At 40.7% G+C, this 18,818-nt stretch overlaps 1 protein-coding gene across 4 annotated transcripts in view; it reads right to left on the minus strand.

Annotated features, from left to right (window-relative positions):
* Positions 1-4,319: 4,319 nt before the first annotated feature.
* sorl1 (sortilin-related receptor, L(DLR class) A repeats containing) overlaps positions 4,320-18,818 on the minus strand; it is a 99,988-nt gene continuing 85,489 nt past the window's right edge. Inside the window, exons 32-48 of one of the 4 annotated variants that reach the window (XM_069718045.1) lie at positions 18,544-18,717; positions 17,687-17,815; positions 17,343-17,469; positions 16,974-17,143; positions 16,270-16,382; positions 15,457-15,561; positions 15,277-15,343; positions 13,653-13,735; positions 13,452-13,542; positions 11,561-11,751; positions 10,745-10,864; positions 8,655-8,819; positions 8,131-8,305; positions 7,445-7,551; positions 7,020-7,209; positions 6,638-6,850; positions 4,320-4,652 (exon numbers count right to left, since the gene is read on the minus strand). In XM_069718045.1, the coding sequence (XP_069574146.1) occupies positions 4,585-4,652; positions 6,638-6,850; positions 7,020-7,209; positions 7,445-7,551; positions 8,131-8,305; positions 8,655-8,819; positions 10,745-10,864; positions 11,561-11,751; positions 13,452-13,542; positions 13,653-13,735; positions 15,277-15,343; positions 15,457-15,561; positions 16,270-16,382; positions 16,974-17,143; positions 17,343-17,469; positions 17,687-17,815; positions 18,544-18,717 (2,288 nt within the window). In that variant the 3' untranslated portion in view covers positions 4,320-4,584. Of the gene's footprint in view, positions 4,653-6,637; positions 6,851-7,019; positions 7,210-7,444; positions 7,552-8,130; positions 8,306-8,654; positions 8,820-10,744; positions 10,865-11,554; positions 11,752-13,451; positions 13,543-13,652; positions 13,736-15,276; positions 15,344-15,456; positions 15,562-16,269; positions 16,383-16,973; positions 17,144-17,342; positions 17,470-17,686; positions 17,816-18,543; positions 18,721-18,818 lie in introns of all 4 variants that reach the window. The other 3 variants (XM_069718043.1, XM_069718044.1, XM_069718042.1) reach the window with 3 other exon arrangements.

Here is an 18,818-nt window from a genome sequence, read left to right on the forward strand (position 1 = left end):
TGCTTATATTTGAATTAAAGACGGGATAGAAAACTAATAAGGAGTGACTTTTGCTAGGAAAACTGAAATACCTTGTGGAAAAAATTTATGGATTTAAAATTTCACGAGAAGTTGTATTCTAGTGCGCTAGTAGAGTTCTAGTGCGCTGGAGGCTTTTTGAGCCAACCCCTAGTGGCCCTCGGTGGTATTTGCAGCTTAAGGCGCTTCTGCATCAGCCTCATTTTTCAAACTTGGAAGCTACGAACACTTTTATATACACCTTGCGTTGCAATATCCATACTACCATATTATTTAATGCGAACGGATGCGAGATACGACAGTAGGAGGACATCGTGGTACTTTTGTCATATTACATTTAACATACTATGCAGTGGGACATAGTAACTCGTTTTCTGGCATTTCTGGCTAGTATGGTAGTATGGATATTGGAACACAGGGATGGCTAGCAACCTCATCGTAGGCAGTTCGAGCGATGCACATTGATTTGATTGGCAGGCAAGAGGCAGTGCCAATTCAAACAAGAGACAAAAGACTGACTGTCCAGATGTGAGAGAAGACATTCCTGTGGGGAGAAAATATGTAAATCAGTTGAATGAATATTATATTCTAGATATAAGCTTTTTACTGAAAAGATTATATTCAGATATAACCTCTTTGTACCCACAACCTTTTCAATACAAACTGATTGAATTACAGATTTTTCCTCAGTAAATGTAACGGATTACAATTATTTTTATTTTATAATTTAAGTCCATGAAACTAGTTAGGCCCCATCAGTCTATAGATATGTAACAAAGTCAAAGAATAGGAGCTGACAGCCCACATTCGTTTGGTCAGAGTGAGCCCGTGTATAAAAGTGGATTTTAAAGAATGAATTGTTTACAACATTAACATTATAACACTGCAGGCTCCACATCCCTTTCAGTCATTCTTCTAGTTTCCCAGGGTTCGAGAGACTGTAACATGAGTCCTCATTCATGTGCACATGCCTCTTGTATACATACAAAGTATGTGTTAGTGTTTGATCACATATGGTTTCAATATGGAGACAGATCTGTTCATTTTAATTCTTCACTTTTACCAACACTGCATTAAAGAAAAGGGGACGGCAGGTTCATTTTCAGGAAGTTTATTTCAGTATAAGTGGTTTTTAAAACATCTCACACTGCTTCTCCAAACATCTCATTTTCTTGCAATCTCCGATACAAGCAAGCAAGACATGAACATCTTTGAACCAAGACCAACAACAAACTCTGTGCCAAACGACATTTTGAAGCAAACTATTTGACAAGAGTCAACATAAAGACAGGTGGGGAGTAAACGGCCACATAATAAACAATAATTATACTTTGTACATGTGTAAAACTTGACTAAAAACTCTAAGTGGCCGGCTCGCGGCGGCCAGCGCAGAAAGGAGCAGTGATTCGACAAAATTAACCGAATGCCCTAACAGGAAATTCCTCCTCAGCCTTGTGTACAAGTGTCTGTGTGTGTGCGTATGCATGCGTGTGCACGTGTTCTATTATACAAACAGTACATTAACATAGAAACCCGATGTGTTCTAATAAGGCATTATGTGGCAAAACAGAAAGTCAACAGAGCAAAAAACAGCATCAATGCCAGAAGAATCAGTTTTTAAGGCCAAGAAACAGAATAAAGTACGTCATGAACACGGCAAAGAGCGGCGGGAAGTCAAGCACTAATCTGGTGAAAACCTAAAATGTCAGCACAGACACCATCTGATGTTTTGGGGACAAATGACATGATGAAAGGAAATATGGGGGCTCTACCTGACAGAAATAGTTTGTTGCTCTGAGAGTAAATTGGAATTTGGAAGTCATCTGCAGAAGCCGGTCTACAGAGTAACAACATAAAGACGGTGTGTTCCGCTGTGGAAGGGGTGATTTACAACTTCACTGTAGTAACGGGCAAAAAAAGAGTGTGCACTGACTTCACAGTTGGGGACAGTAGCAGAATGAGCTGGGACAATACCTTAAAAAGTACAGATATAAAATACATTCATGACGACGTCTTTACAAACAAAAACAAGAACAAGGTCAATAGAAAGCAGGACACCATCAGGTCAAATGGCTCAAGGCCAGAGGCAAAACACAAACATCAGTTAATGGACTTTCAGTAAAGAGTCAGGTGAGGAGGTGGGGGGAACAAATGTTTTGTTTGTGTTGAAACATTTACAGACATGTACATGCTGAGACAGATAACATCCTCCCAGGTTTTCATCTCTGTCCGATCAGCTGCTTCCAAGACAGGAAACAACCAACTTCATCTCTGCATCTCTTGTGGTAGCTAACCAAGCACTTAGTTTTGCTTTTATTTGTCTGTGGCTAGAAATATAAATGCCAAACAGCTGAGTCTCCGCGGATGTAAGACTGCTGCTTTTTTTTTTTTCTGTTAATATCCTCAGTTTTAATGATCATCAGGGTTTTGAACTATTTTTTTTGACAAAAAAAGGTTTTTGAAGACATCAGCTTTGAGTTCAGGGGAAAACCTTGACGAACATTTTCACAAAAGAACCCATCAACCAATGAACCAGTAATAGTTCATGATTACTACTTTGAGAGAATGGACAGCTATCAGAAAAACACCGCTGTTACTCACGAGAAGCTGTTGACATACGGAGAATGAAACATTTGTTGAAAACATTTACTTTCGAAAATAAAAAGGGGACACAAGTAGTCAGTGTTATTAGTGTTGAAATGATCAGTCGTGTAAATGTCGAGCTGGTGGACAAAAAAAATGACCCACTGGTGGTTTTATCAAATATGTGAGAGTTTTGGCTTCTCGGACATTTTTAAATCCTCGTAAATTTAATGTTTATGAAAGTTTTGAACTGTTTGTTCGGAGCCATTGGAAAACGGCCCTCTGGCCGTTTTGGGAAATTAAAAGAGTTTGTTTGACAATTACATCACAACATTTCCACAACTATATGTTTTGTTTTTGCAGGTTAACCCACAATGTGAACAAGCTTCTAGTATCGCCTGTTTTACGAGGACAGGCACTGAATTTAATTTTGCTGTGCCACTTTCTGCTGTGACTGAAAAGCTTTACTCTGGATAATCCACAGAACACAGTGTCGACAGTTTTCATAAGGACTAGTTCTTCGGCTAAAAGGAGTTCCAGTGATGCAGTGAGGTTTGGGGGGAAAATACATCTAAAACCCAGGCCAAATAAAAGCAAACTATATGCACGGTTAAGTACAACAAGAGGTTTTAAAAAAAAAGGAACTGATCCTTAAACTCTCTATCTAAACCAGACAGTTAGCCTGAGCCTGACTCTTCATCACAACTACTGACAATAATCTGTGCCTGCCAGTCATTCCACCCACCGCTGACCCCATTACCTCTTCAAAGGTCTCTGTACCTCTTCAACAGTAGATTGACAGTGCTGCCTAAGCCATGTTGGTGATGGTGGTGCTGCGCTGGTGTCCGCTCCGACACAGTTCCCTGAGAACCCCAAACACACTTCCTCTGTGACTACAGCTATGGCAAAATGCTGGGGATGAGAATATTGGTGGTCCTGAATGATTCAAAATTTTGTTTTAAAAAAAATACACATTTTACAAAATGATATGGTGCAGCATAACGAGGAGAGGACATATTAAAAGCCAATATTTACAAACGGTTTGGATGATCTCGGCAATGCGGGGAGGACGTGTTCCCGCTTCAAAGCCAGGTTTATTCTCGGATCATGGTACGTGTGTTGCCTCTTCATTCATACAACAGTGTGCTGGTTGTGGAAAAATAAAAGTGTGTCTACGAGGACACTACATGGTGCCGCAAGTCGATCGATCACTGATCTGTTTGGTTGAGTGTTAAAGATTTTGTTTACAATAATCAACAGTTTCCAAACTGGTTTGACAAGACGACTGATTCAGATTCTGTAAATGATGAAATATGATCCACAGTTAACTCTTCCAACTGCCTGACACTGGGCACCAGTTACATACACTGCTATAGTACAAACTGCACTATTACCAAAATATGCAACTATTACTGCTCCCATATTTTCTATTTGTACAATTTGTATACAGCATATCTATATATTTGTTTGCTTTTTTCAGTGTGTGTATGTGTGTATTTTTTGCATTCTATGTTCCAGTCTCTGGATGCTTATTTTGGCTTTAAGCAATGGACCGCTCCTATGGATAGTGAGTTTGCATTACAAATAGGGTCTTTCTTTACCCGGTGCCCGCAACAAACTCAAATCCTTCACAGTTTGCTTCAGTGTCCACATCTTCCTCCCATTCCTTTTTTAGACCCCATATATATATATATATATATATATATTTATATATATATATATATATTTAATATTATAAAAAATAAGTTATTGCGCATCCAAAAAAAGTGCATTGTATATTTGAAAAATATCTCTTTCTCTCTTTACGCTTTTCCATTTTTCTTCAGGTTTCCTGCTCATCGGGGGAGACTCCCATCGATGGACTCTGTTGGCTCTGCGCTCCATTGTACCGCGCCACTGATGGCGAGTGAAGGGGACTAAAGGGGCGGGAGAAGAAAAGAGGAGAAGGGAAGAGAGAGAAATAGGTGACGAAGGGACGTCTTGCTACGCGATGACCATGGGAACGTCGTCTGAGAAGCCGCTGATCATGGGAGCATCCTCATCATCGTCACCTATGAGAGGACATAAAAACAGAGTCTCTTTATAAAATGTCTCTGATGTCAGAATTAAAGCAGCTTTAATTCTGCATTTAATAATGGATCGTAGGTGCATTTAGAGGTACACTCACTCAGCTATTTGCTAATATGCTAGCTATATACTTAAGAAGGTATGTCCGACCGGGTTGTTCAACTGCCCCTTAGTGGCCAAAACCAGAATGCAGCTTTAAACATCCAAGCTGCTCATTATCAAAAAAAGAACACATTTCTGTAGAGGTGACGTTTTATGATAGTTCTCTACAGGTGGCAGATGTTTAAGAGGATTTATCTTATACTGCATGTGTAATCCAAATTTTCTATTAGAAAAAGGTCTTTTCCCTGCAATATGATAAGAGAAGTTACAGATTGACACTTCTGAAAATGCAGGTTACTAAATGCAGGCTCCTTTCAACACGTGAGCAGCATTTTTTTCTGCTGTAATGTGAGAATAAGAAATAAGTTTCCCAATGCAGTTTGATTTTGATTCACATGTTCAGATGATGATTATTCTGGACACGCACACACAGTGCTACTGGCTACTATCCAGTCTTTCCTACGGGTCAATAATTGACTTACGTTGGCGTGGCATGTGATTCATGTGGACGCAGAGACTTGAACAGTTTAGAGGGGGAGAGTGTAACCCAGGTTATGTTCTGTCAGTTGACGGTAGATTTTTACAAGAGCTGGGTGATATGGACAAATACAGACACATCCAGATATATTTTGGCTAAATGGCAATATACGATATATACGTATATCTCGACATTTTCTCCAAAGTGGTTTGAATATTCATTTGTAAGTCAAAGCTACATTTGAGATATCACAACACGTTTCCGGCATCTCTGTGCTACTGGTCGCGGTGTTGCTGCTCTCTTAAATTTGCTCTATTCTTCATCACAGCAGTTAATTTCCTGCTGGAAATTAAAATTTACAGATTTCACAGATTCAGATCTGCGAGTTACTTTAGAAGAAAAAAGGGCTATAGTTATCAAATTCCACTATCTTATTGTTGAAAAATAAGAATGAAAGTACTGCGTCCTTTTTAACCAATACAATAAATTGTACTAGACTATGGGAGGAAAAATGTTATGTAAATCCCATATCGCCAAAGAAAAGATATTGATTTTTCGTCAAAATGCAGATGTATTGCTCAATCCTAGAATTTACCAGTGAGCCTAACATGCAGGATATTGGTGTAAGCTAGTTTGGTGGCTGCAACAGTGAAGCCTCTAAACCCAACTTAGGTGTGTGGCCCAAACCATTTTTTGATTAGGGTGACGAAAGGTATTCTAATGAAAGATTTATCTGATTGAAATCAAGTGATGTTAACTACCTGGATGAGCCCTTCTAAGTACGTATGTGAAACACTGCGGTCACTTTAAGCTATCTGGTGATGTTCTGCAGGCTCCTAAAAACAATCACAGAATAAGATCCATCCTTTCATCATCACACAGTGTGACTAATACTCAGCTAGCAGTTAGGAATCCAGACTATTTAAACAGCATCTCAGAGCCTATGGGGCTGTTAGAGTACACTACATTTCTCCAAGCCTCCATGTTAACAGTGATTTAAACTGACTGACTTGGAAGATGGTCTCATTTAACTAAAGCATTAAAAGTGAATTTTCACTGTATGAAAAGTGTCTTGAGGCACAAAGCATTTGTCTTCTTGTAGTCTCGAGAAGCAGCAGATATATAGATCCATACAACACAGGTTCACCTTCTCATAATCCCTTCCATCATCAATTTACTTGAGAAATCCCTGGGAATTTTAAAATGCAGCGACACACACCATCCCAAAACAGTCTTCCCACTTATCAAGAGTGTAAACTGCACTCCCTGACACACAGCTAAGTCGTAGGAAATTAACCCGGTCCTGAACCCTACTGATCTCTGCAGGTGAGTGTTTTCACCTCAACAAGATCTGGATGGCCTGAACAAAAAACACAAACTGTTGTTTACCCAGTTCATCCCCGGAGGAGAAGATGGCAGAGCCCAGACGAGAGTTATAGTGGGAGTTAGCGAAGGCGGTAAAATTGTTCTGCAGCCGGCGGTGTCGAAGGTAGAGCGCCACCAGGCCGCCGCACACTCCCAGCAGCAGCAGGAAGAGGACTGGGACCACCACCGCTGCCATGTCTCCTGAGTGGCTCTGGCTTTTGGCGGCATCCCTGGTCCCTGAACAGGCGGGGAAAAGAACATTTACGGCATGAATGGAAAATTGCATTTTTTTTGGTTGCATATTATGTTTTGCAAGATTTCAAAATAATATCCCACGTCTGCGAGCAATTTAGGTTTGACCAGTCGTTATCAGTCTTGATCTGACTGTGTCTGAATGCAACGGTACCTGACATCTGGTTGTAGAGCAGCAGTGCAGGCTCCCCGCACAGCTGACCATTGAGCAAGCAGCGGGCCTGCACAGAGAAGGTGTAGTTGTGTGCCACCAGCAGGCTGCTGATCCGGAAGTAGGTCTCTGTGGTGTTACCCAGGTACGACGTCTGGTTGGTCACGCCGTCAAACACGTGCACTTCATACCCCTGGAAAGCAAGAGAGTCCGTGGAGGATGATAACAGCACAAATGAAAGGGCTATAAAAACACAACACTTGAGAAGATTATTCTTTTGTTAGAATTTACATAATGAAGCCTGCTACGACTCTTAAGACATCTCAAATCAAAAAGAATCCTTATCCAAGCCTCAATGCAACCTTAGAGCAGGGCAGAGGAAGCTGTACCGTGAAACAGACATTCAGTATTACTCAGTGGCATCTCACCCTGCTCTCATTGAAGCCCTTCTCTCGGACAGCCAGACTCTTCCAGAAAAGGAACACGTGGTCATTCTCTGTCAAGATTTTCAGGGCTTCTGGAGCTGGAAGAGGAACTGCAGCAGAGGGAAATTACATTTTTAATGAGTAGTGTTTTTATCATGTAATCCCTTTTTTCACAGCACTCCAAAGACTTGAGCCTGCTGCACAGTTACTAATACATTCAGCCCTATAGAATTTGTTATGAATTTACATATTTGTTCCGGTGGCTGACTTTCTGCCCGACTAATCTACTCTCTCTGTGTAGCTTGACACGGCTTCTGTCTGAAATAGACAGAACGGCAGCAATCAGCTCTGGTGGCCATGTCGGATCCTGAATGCGAGGCAGCCAGGTCTTGTAGAAATCAGCCTAAATACAGTATATGCTGTAACTAGAGGTGCAATCAACGATGAATTTCAGTTGATTTGGCCCCAAAATAGGCATAAATATCCATCCCAGTAGGCCAAACTCTATTTAATTTATAGATCGTGATCGTTAAAATTTGTAAAATGGCAAATCGAGAAAAACTGGTGTTCCTTCATGTTCTTGATGGACTAATCAGTCAATCATCTAATCCTTGCGGCCGATGTTGAACTTCCTGCGATGACTCCATTAACATACCATATGTGTGTGAATGTTGTGGACAGGTACACACCTGTGCTGAGGGTGAAGCTGGCCTCTTTGCTCATGTTGCGCAGGCGGACAGAGACGCTGTATCGTCCTCCGGGCTCCAGGTCTTTCAGGCAGTACTCCACCGTGTTGTTCTGGCTGGTCACCTTGTAGTCCCGCTCCACTTTACGGATCGCATCCCGAACGTGGATTGCATATGTCTGAAGAGACAGGAACACACAGAGAAGGTAAATCTTAAAGGCCTTGAAGTATATGTTATTGGTGAGAGCCTTCATTTTTTTTTTTTTTTTTTTTTTGAACTAGCCAAATTTAATGCAATAAATAAATTGCATATAAATAAATAAATAAATAAAACCACACACAGCTGCTTGTGATGGGGTAAACACACACCAAAGTTGTAAGGTTCAAGAGCCATCCAACTGTAAATAATGAAAATTCTGTGGCCAACGTTTTTATCTAGAAAGTATCCTGTCACATGTTCCCGATGACATCCCTGATGCTAATCTTAATTCATGACCATCACCAGAGTAACCGGAGGCAGCGCCGTACCAGCTTTGTGTTTGGGGTGTCGTAGGGCGGCTGCCATTTCAGCGTGGCCTGAGTCTTGTCCACTCTCACTCGGTGGAGGTTCCTGGGTGGCAGCCTCTCGTTGGGAATCATTTTCACCACAGCGTAGTCAGAGGGAGGACCCACAAAGGGAGAGATTGCCCGCGCCTGGAGACACACCACAGAGGTTAAAGATGGCTCTGGGAAAATCACGGGCAGATAGTAAAGGGAACAACTGACTGAGTGACTCCCAGATTTGTTACCCATTCTGTCTAATTACTTATGTATGAATCAGTTTTATTACTTATGTCTTTGAACAACACTTCAATTAAAATTGACTACAATGCCACAAAGTACCCCTGTAATAAATATGGTTTTATTACGTTAGATGTAGTTGAAAATGTGAGGGAGTCGCAGCTTTGAACAGCTTTACGTGTTGCCTTACAGTACCACTGTTATCTTTTGTTTTGTATTTATTGATTTATTAAATCAATTCAAATTCAATTCAGAAAACGAATGACAAATTATTTAGATGATTAATTCCTTCAGGTCATAAATTAAAGATTTGTTCCCTCAGTTTTATATGATCGTAAATACAATATATCTTTTAGAATATCACCTGTGAGAACCATCATCCGTGTTTATTTTCATTTCATGGATTCAATAATTAATTGTTTCTTTAGCAATTTGTTTCCAGCGTCCCTGCATGCTGACCTCCATACGTGTATTCAAAGCATAAAAGCACCAACATGTGGAAAAGCCTTTCCCCCCCTCTTAGCTAACATTTTTGTTCTTTGTGAATCTCAGTTTAAAATGAGACAAAAAAAAAAAAAAATAATAATCTGCTAGTACAAATATACCCCAACTTTCATTTAGATCTTGAGAAATCATTGAGAGGATGCTCTTGTTTTCAGTGATGCCAAGAGTATAGTTTAAAACAAAATAAATACACAGTAGGCAAAAACAAGTAGACAACACATTCAGAAACAACATTTAAGAGCAGTGATTTGTAATTATAGTTTTAAACTGTTAAAGAAATCCAAGCTTTCACTTCTTATTGTTAACATAACAGTTTGTGTGCATGAGCACAAACTTTAAGTAACTGTTCTTTACTTACATCCATACAGTACATCCATAGAGTTTACCTTGCAAAGGTGTTTGGTTTTTATTTACCTTCACTTCAATTGTCAGGTTTTTCACATTTTTCCAGTTCAGGCTAATACGTTTCTTGTATTATACACAGGATATTAAGAAATGTGCCTGGTCAGCAACAATACAGTCAAAACATGATTGTTTGGTATCAAAGGGTGTAAAGTGTGACAAGAAAACACTCCCCACATAATTAAACCAGCAGCAGCAGCAGCCTGTATCATTGACACACTGCAGGTTGGGTCCACACATTTATGCTGTTAATGCTAAATTCTGAGCTAACCATCTGTGTGCCAGATTTAAACCCTCACTATGATTTAAGATTAGTTTTATTACTGTACCTGTAGTTTTGCATTTTAAAATCAATTGCTTGCATTTAAATTGATTCTTCACGACTAAGCTTTAATAAACCGCTTGTAACACCTCCAGCACCACCTTCCCGTACAAACAGGGGATGGCGCCACTGTGGAGCAGTGCGCTTCTTTTTGCACGTGCATTTGTTAAACTTCACACTGAATAATTTCCACTTCCGTGCACACGTTTAGTTTTTTAGGTGGAAAGATTTGGGGGGGATTTAACCCTCCAGCTTCCTCACACGTGTTATCATTAAAAAAAAAGTTTTCTGGTAAAACAAATTTAGCTTTCTGCCAGAACAAACTTTTTTTAGTGTAAAAACACAGAGGGATTGACTGAATCATGCGACTGCTTCAGATGACACTTCAGACATCTGGGAGTTCAAACATCTGCCAAGATGTCTCTCCTGACTTAACAATGGAGGGATTTTATCATTACAGCACACAACTAAGAATAAAAACTTCAGTGAATTACAGTACAAAGAAAATCTGCAGGTATTTTAAAGAGTATACTGAAGACAAAAGAGAATCAGCATGTCTCAGACTGGACGGAACCGGTTTTTGGTCAAGGGGGAAAGAGGAAGGACTCACCAGGAAGAGATACTGTTCATCACTGTCTACAGTCACTGTGAGGCTGAGAGAGGTGGTGCGGACTTGACGAGGACTGCGGTACAAATCCAGGAAAGAGGTGGCATAAAACACACCGTACACCTGTTTACACACACACAAACACGCACACACACACACATGACATGGTTCAGTAAAAGTGTGCTCAGTGTTGTGCTCCCTTATGAAGCCTCGTAAACTCAATAAACCTTGTCAAAAGGAAGTGTTGAATCGAAACGCAGTTTCTCTTCAAGACACAGAACATGTGATCTACCTGTTTTTAAGAGGTTTTGCACATTGGATCAAAGGTTCCATTTAAGTGTGATGCTGCAGTGACTCCCAACGTTTTTGGCTTATGAAGGCGTCAAACTAATTATTATTCACATACAGCAAGTTGCTCATGTATTTAAGTTGTGAGTAGTTTAGCCGACGACTAACTATTCTTCTCGGTGGCTAATTGAGACAATGCTGACTTTCCATTGAATAGTTGGGATGTATTAAAACAAACTAGGTTAGGAGAATGTGGGTACGAATACACAACGTGTGAACCAAATACTCAAAACCCTTTGATGGCAGTGAAAATTGTATATTATATACAACTTAATTTTCATGTATTTCTTGAACAGAATCTCTTCAGTGGACGTATGTCAGGGAGCTAACACAGTAGCTACCACTCACACTCTGCTTGTCCAACGCCTGCTCTCACCATCTACTTTAAAAATAAGAGAAATGTTTGACAATATGCTGTAACAGCAGTAAAATTCTCTCGTTTTAGATACTGAGTGTGTGATTTGCCTGTACCTGCGCAGGGGGTCCGCTAATGGTCCAGGTGCACTCCACAGCTGTCTGGTTGAGAGCCCTGGCTTTGAGAAGGGGTCGGTCCGGCTGGGTGCCAGCGGTCTGGTGATGGGACAGAGCGGTGGGACTGTCTCCTATACTGGTGTGAGCCCACACAGCCACTTCATAAACTGTCCCTGCCGTCAGGTTTGTAGCTAGAAACACAGACCACCATCAAAACCTTACAGTTTAACAAACATGTACAATGCATTTAAAAAAGTATTTACCCCCCTTTGATGTTTCAGCCTTTTGTTGCTTTTATACATGAAATCATGGTCAATATAATTTGACTTTTTTTGACATGTATTTGCAAAAAAAACAAAAAACAAAACTCTAATATCAAAGTGAAAACAGATTTTTACAAACTAATGTAAATTAATTACAAATATATAATGTAACGTAAATGATTGCATAAATATTCACCCCCTTCAGGTCAGTATTTAGTAGATGCACCTTTGGCTGCAATCACAGCACTGAGTCTGTGTGGATTTGTCTCAATCAGGCTGGCACATCTGAACACTGTCATTTTCCTCCATTCTTCCTTGCAAAACAGCTCAAGCTCTGTCAGGTTGCTCGGGGATCGGGCGTGAACAGCTCTTTTCAAATCCAGCCACAAATTCTCGACTGGATTGAGATCTGGGCTTTGACTTGGCCACTCCAGAACATTCACCTTGTTGTCTTTGAACCATTTCTGTGTATCTTTTGCTGGATGCTTGGGGTCGTTGTCTCGCTGGAAAATAAATCTTCTCCCAAGTCGTAGTTCCCTTGCAGACTGAGTCGGATTATCCTCCAGGATTTGGCGATATTTTTCTGCATTTATGTTCCCCTCTACCTTTACAAGCCTTCCAGGGCCTGCTGCTGAAAAACATCCCCACAGCATGATGCTGCCACCACCATGCTTCACGGTGGAGATGGTGTGTTTATGGTGATGTGCAGTGTTTGGTGTTCGCCAAACATAGCGTCTAGTCTGATGGCCAAAAAGCTACATTTTTGTCTCATCAGACCAAAGAACCTTTTTTCAATTGACCGTGGAGTCTCCCACATGCCTTTGGGCGAATTCCATGCGAGATTTCATATGAGCTTTTTTCAACATTGGCCTTCTCTTTGCCATCTGCCAGCTTCGACTGGTGAAGAACCCAGGCAACAGTTGTTGTATGTACAGTCTCTCCCATCTGAGCCACTGAAGCTTTTAACTCCTTCAGAGTGGTCGTAGGTGTCTTGGTGGCCTCCCTCACCAGTTGCCCGGTCACTCAGTTTGTGAGGACGGCCAGCTCTAGGCAGATTTAAACAAGTGCCATACTCCTTCCATTTCTTAATGGTGGATTTAACTGATGATGTCCAGTGAGTTGGAAATCTTTTTGTAGCCATCACCTGACTTATACTTTTCAATGATCTCTGAGTTGCTTGGAGTGTTCTTTTGTGCAATGTTGCAATTGTAGCAGATGAACCAGAGACTGGACCTCCCAGACAGGTGTTTTTATACTACAATCACTTGACACACATCAGGTGATCTCAATTTCACTAATTGTGACACTGCTGGCATCAACTAGCTGGACCTCTGTTGAATTAGGTCAGTCACTTTAAAGGGGGTGAATATTTATGCAAACACTTATTTGACACTATATATTTTTAATTAATTGACATTAGTTTGTAAAAATCTGTTTTTACTTTGACATGAAGGAAGCTTTTTTTGCAAATTCTTGTAAAAAAAAAAAAGGCAAATTATATTGACCGTGATTTCATGTATAAAAGCAACAAAAGGGTGAAACATCCAAGGGGATGAATACTTTTTATAGGCATTGTATGTGTATAACACCACATTAAAACAGACAATAAAATCCCACAGCAACGGTACCTTTAAGGATCCCCACGGTGACTGAATAATTCTTGCTCTCCTTAACGTGGGTATCAAACTGCCAGGACAGAATCACAATGTACTGTTTCACCTGAAAGAATCACAAAACGCCCATCAGTCAACACAAATACTGTGCACACAGAAATGACACAATCACATCAGGTAATAAACTCAGGAGGTGTTTTAGAGAAAAGCTCTTACATCATACTGGGAGTTCAAGCTGAATGAAAAGCTCATGGAGTCAGTGGTGATGCTGTCTGCAATCACAGAGGGAGGAGGCAGAGCTGCACACAGAAAGAAAAGCTCAAAATCTATCTCCATTTATTTGCACAAATGTTTTTTATATTCCAGATGGCTGATGAGGACATTCACATTCACAGGTAGCAGAATGAATGCAGGCAACTTTATTTTCTGTAAACATTAAATAGAAATGCTCTTGCTCATGTGAACTCAGCCTTCCACATTTTCATCACCTACTGCTTCTATATAAGCAGTTTTTGGTGAAAGATTCTGAGGACATTTTCAGTTTTATTCACAGCAACTTGACACTGTGAAAAACCAAGCAGAATCTGAATTAATAAATCAGTGAGTGAAAATGGTTTAATGTGGATCAATGCTATGAAAATATACTTTATTATGAATTTACTACAAGAGCAACTCGTATTTTGATTTTCTTCTATTTTTCCTTACTGGCTATAAATTATCAACTCATCAGCTTTTAGAGAATTCCTAATTCTAAGAAGTTTACCTTTAATGCTGCTTTCTTATGGGTTGTAACAGGGCTGAGTACATTGGTTAATCTGATAAAGCAAAATGTAATTCTCATAAAATATGGATTTCTTTGTTTCAGCACATGATGGTGCTGAAACAATATACCAGGCAGCAAATCTCGCGCTCTCATAATAATGAATCATCTCTCTTTAACAGGGAAACACTATGGCACCAAAAGGTTTAAGACACACAAACAATTTGCCACACATAATTTACGAAGTTACACTGGCAAACGGCATGTTGGGTACACTAGCTGGCTAGCAGGTATCAGAACAGCATGTTAACAGCGAGGAGAGGCTCCAACGTTACATTCAAGAACAGTAAGAGAACCACGCCCAGACAGGAAGTTTAGAGATTTTGGGGTTTCCGTCATATACCAAAAGACGATTTACTGTAAAGTTTGGCTGGACACGGTTGTGAAGAGGCTGTCAACCAACAGTGCCACCGAAAACATTGCATCTCAAAGTTGTAATTGACAAATAGTCACTGTGCTCCAGTTTTTTTGCACTCATCTATAAGAAGACAAAAGTTGTTTCCCCCTTCATGCCACAAGAGAAGGTACACCCTTAAACGCTTCTGTCAAGTCGACACAAAGTCACGGCGCATACATCGTGCGCAGAAAAAAGCTGGACACAAACATTTAGAATTGTTTTGCCATATCAGTATATTTTGTTTATTCAAGTGTGCATTATGAAAATGAACTGTCATTATATCATTTGCACTCCTAACAGTAGAATAAGCCTATATAAAGGCCCATTCATGCAATAAAAAAAAAAACTTGATATACCTTGAAAAAAATTACGTAATACCACCCAGCTCTAAGATCTAAGTACTTTAAATAACTATACCATGTGGTATTGTAATTCATGTAGTTCAGGTGCTTCTGTGAACAAACAACAATCACACTGGCAGCCTTCACATTATCAGAGGTGAAGCTTCAAAACAGAAACAACACACTTGCACGACCTGAAATACTTTCTAAATACCAGTAGATGACAGTGTTGGACAGCTTCTAAACTGCCTGCATGATGCTGTAGGGGGAGGACCATCTTACCTTTCTTAGGGGTGATGGATTTAACCTCAGTCCAGTTTCCGACACCTCGACTGGTCACCGCTGCCACCTGGAGAAGCATCCGAGATTACACATACACGTACATGACAATTCCACATCTGATATTCTTCATTCTTTTTTTTATCCACCGTTTTACCATGTTGACGAGGAGAGGTATCTTACCCTGAACCTGTACAGAGTGTCTGGCTGCAGCTCCTTCACCTCAGCGCTGGTTTGGGTGGATCTCTGTGACGTCCAATCGAGGCCTCCACGCTCACTGTATTCAACCTAGGAACACACACACACACACACACACACACACACACACACACACACACACACACACACACACACACACACACACACACACACACACACAAAGTCAGACACAGAAAAGCTCGACAGCGAATGTACAATTGATAAGATTGTCACAAAAAGTGTGATAAAGCAGCTGTATCATCAACAACCATCACAGGCCAAATTAAATGTGATAACTCAGTTTTTCATGAAAGAGGAGTAAGACGCACGATGTGAGTTTTTCTCGCTTCAAACCATCAACAGCTTTAAAGTTTAGATTTGGCAGAGAAAACGCAAACAGCTATTGTTTGTTGTTGTAGTAATCAGGTTATCTGCAAAAATTTTTAAAACAACCGTACATTAGGGCTGGGTGCCATTTTTAAATCAATTGAAATATCAAAATTAATAATTTTCCAAACATCTGCAAAAAAAACAACAACTATGAAAATAAGCAATGAAAGTGTTCCACAAATGAAAAACCTCCCATCTCAAACAGGACGTTAATTTTGATAGCTTTTAATCACAATTTTTGAACGAAGCAGAGGGACAAGTGATTTTATATTTTGATGCATGTTTAATGAAAAATACAGTGTGGAGGCTGACAGATGATTGGTCCCAATTTTTTTATTTTTTTTGGGGAACTTCCTAATGTCTAAAAGTGAACATGTTAATCGGTTTGTTGCAGAGAAAATGACTCACAATGTACTCCCTGATAAGGCCGTGTCCCTTGTCAGGCGGGTTCCACGAAACCTCCACCGTCCCATCCTCACCGTTATCACAAGTCAGCTGCAGGTTCCTGGGAGGGTCTGGCACTACACACACACACACACACACACACACACACACACACACACACACACACACACACACACACACACACACACACACACACACACACACACACACACACACACACACACACACACACACACACACACATCACCCAAAATGAGATAAAAAAATTAAAAAAAAAGTGTATGTTGGATATAGCAGAAGAAACAGCAGCTTCATTAAACATGCAAACAACCTCTTCAGGTGAGTCCGGACTGTTAGTACCAGAGGGATAAATCTCAATGAGCTGGCAAACTTGAATGGTGACATCAGACTTGTTGCAAAGACATGTAAAGGATAGTTTCTCTATTATTTTGTATTATGAGGATGAGTATGATAGTTTTCTGAAGGAGGACTGTCAGCCACATGTGTCTGACTTTTGCCAGCATCAGATCATAAGTTGTTATATGCTGATCACTACAAACTAATAATGGATTGGTGCACATGGTGAGGATCAGAAAATACATAAAATCTAGATTTATCTTCAAATTTGCCATACATTTGTTAACAGTCAGACATGACCAGTTTACGGAGACTGTGTTGAAGCGTATGAGAGATCATGTGATACTCACATCCCTCGGGTGTCCTGACCGTGATCACCTCATTGGTCTTGTGCAACTTGCTGAGGCACTGGGTGAGCACCTTCACATGGTATGTGGTGTCTGGTTTCAGAACAGTCAGTTTGTAGCTGGTCTTGTTGCTGTGGGTGTCCATGATGGTCCACTGCTGCGTCCCCACAAGCCTGAACAGAAATACGCATTGAGAGCCATCAGGGCATCAGGTTGTTATATGTCCCACTGACTCTAGGAACAGGAACACTACTACCAACTGCTGTACTGGTATAGCATCTGTACTATGGCTGGTTGAAATCTGATTTTTAGTGTTCACAGTGTTCCCATCCATCATAAAAACATTCCCCAGGTGTATGGGTCCCAGCTCACCTGTAGTAGATGAGGAAGTAGCAGGAGTCCCAGGGAAGGTTTTTGGGACGGGACCAGGTCAGAGTGATGGCACCCAAGAAGTCTGGTGTCCACTGCAGGTTCTGGACTTTATAGGCCAGGGTGTCCACTGGGGGACAAAGGGAGCAAGTAGATTCTCATTTTTGGATCGGCTCTTAGTTAAATGTTCAGCAGAACAATGTGCAATAATCACCAGCAGGTGGGAGCATTGCACTGCAGCAAACTTCCTTGCATGTACAAGGAAACTGATATTAAGCAGCTCACTTAGGTTTTCTCATATATAATTTAAGAACACCACGATCACGGTGAGAACTGTGCAGACTTACAGGTGCAGTTGTCCTCGTCACTGTGGTCCGAGCAGTCCAGGAAGGTGTCACACCTCTCACTGTCCAGAACACAGGCTTCACCGTCAGAACAGCGAGTCCCATTAACGCAAAACAGAGGCCCGCGGGTGGCTGCAGACAGAGAGGTGTTAGATCTAGCTTTAGTTATTGTATTAATCAATATTCTGCAGGCAGTAATGCAAAATCAATAGTACTGAAACGCTTGTATGGATGTTTTCTTCCACAATACTAAAAACATTTAGTTTACATGTGTATAAATTAAAATAACTGAAAGCATTCATACACAAAATCTTTCAGGAATAAACGTGCCAGTGGAATCTAGTAGATTTGAAACGTAGATCACGAGTGGTTACGATCGAATTTTAAATGCAGGTTTAAAATTTCATGTTATAATTTTGCATTAAAGCCAAAGCTTTAAGAATTGTTATATTACCTGAGTATGTTACACTCACAACAAATCACAAATACTCAAACCATAGTATGTGAAACTCTGGGACTAATATGGCAAAGCATCCTAATCGTGAGATGGGGAGGGGAAACTCGTAGAATATAGGAATTTCAAATGTTGGAGGGGCAACAAGATTATTTTATTTTACACCCTTGAAATTCATATAAAAAGACCATCTGTATTTGTGTATGGTGCCAAAATTAATACAAACTTAATGACAGTAGAAGTTGTTTCTCTTTCTTCGTGTTCTCTGGCCTTTGTGTATGTGTGTGTGTGTGTGTGTGTGTGTGTGTGTGTGTGTGTGTGTGTGTGTGTGTGTGTGTGTGTGTGTGTGTGTGTGTGTGTGTGTGTGTGTGTGTATATCTCGTGTGTGCCGCCTGCAGAGACTCACGACAGTAGGCTTCATCAGAGCCGTCCTGGCATTGCAGCTGACCGTCGCAGCGCTGCCAGTCTGGGATGCAGTGGGGGGGTCGGCGACAAAGGAACTGACCCCGACTGCAGCGACCAGGGGACGGAGGGGGAGGAGCCTGGGTGGGTACTGGGGCCTGAGTCACAGAGCCATTAACTGCTGTTCAGAGAAATAAGAAGTAAAGACTATTACTTACTTGAGTTTATTTGTTTTTTTTAGTATTGTTATTCTAAGTCGAATTGGCCAATATTTTATTT

This window comes from Brachyistius frenatus, unplaced genomic scaffold (assembly GCF_029030835.1).
Source record: "Brachyistius frenatus isolate BFR_SWC_R1_liver_20210118 unplaced genomic scaffold, ASM2903083v1 Contig_185, whole genome shotgun sequence".
In the NCBI taxonomy this organism is placed as follows: domain Eukaryota; kingdom Metazoa; phylum Chordata; class Actinopteri; family Embiotocidae; genus Brachyistius; species Brachyistius frenatus.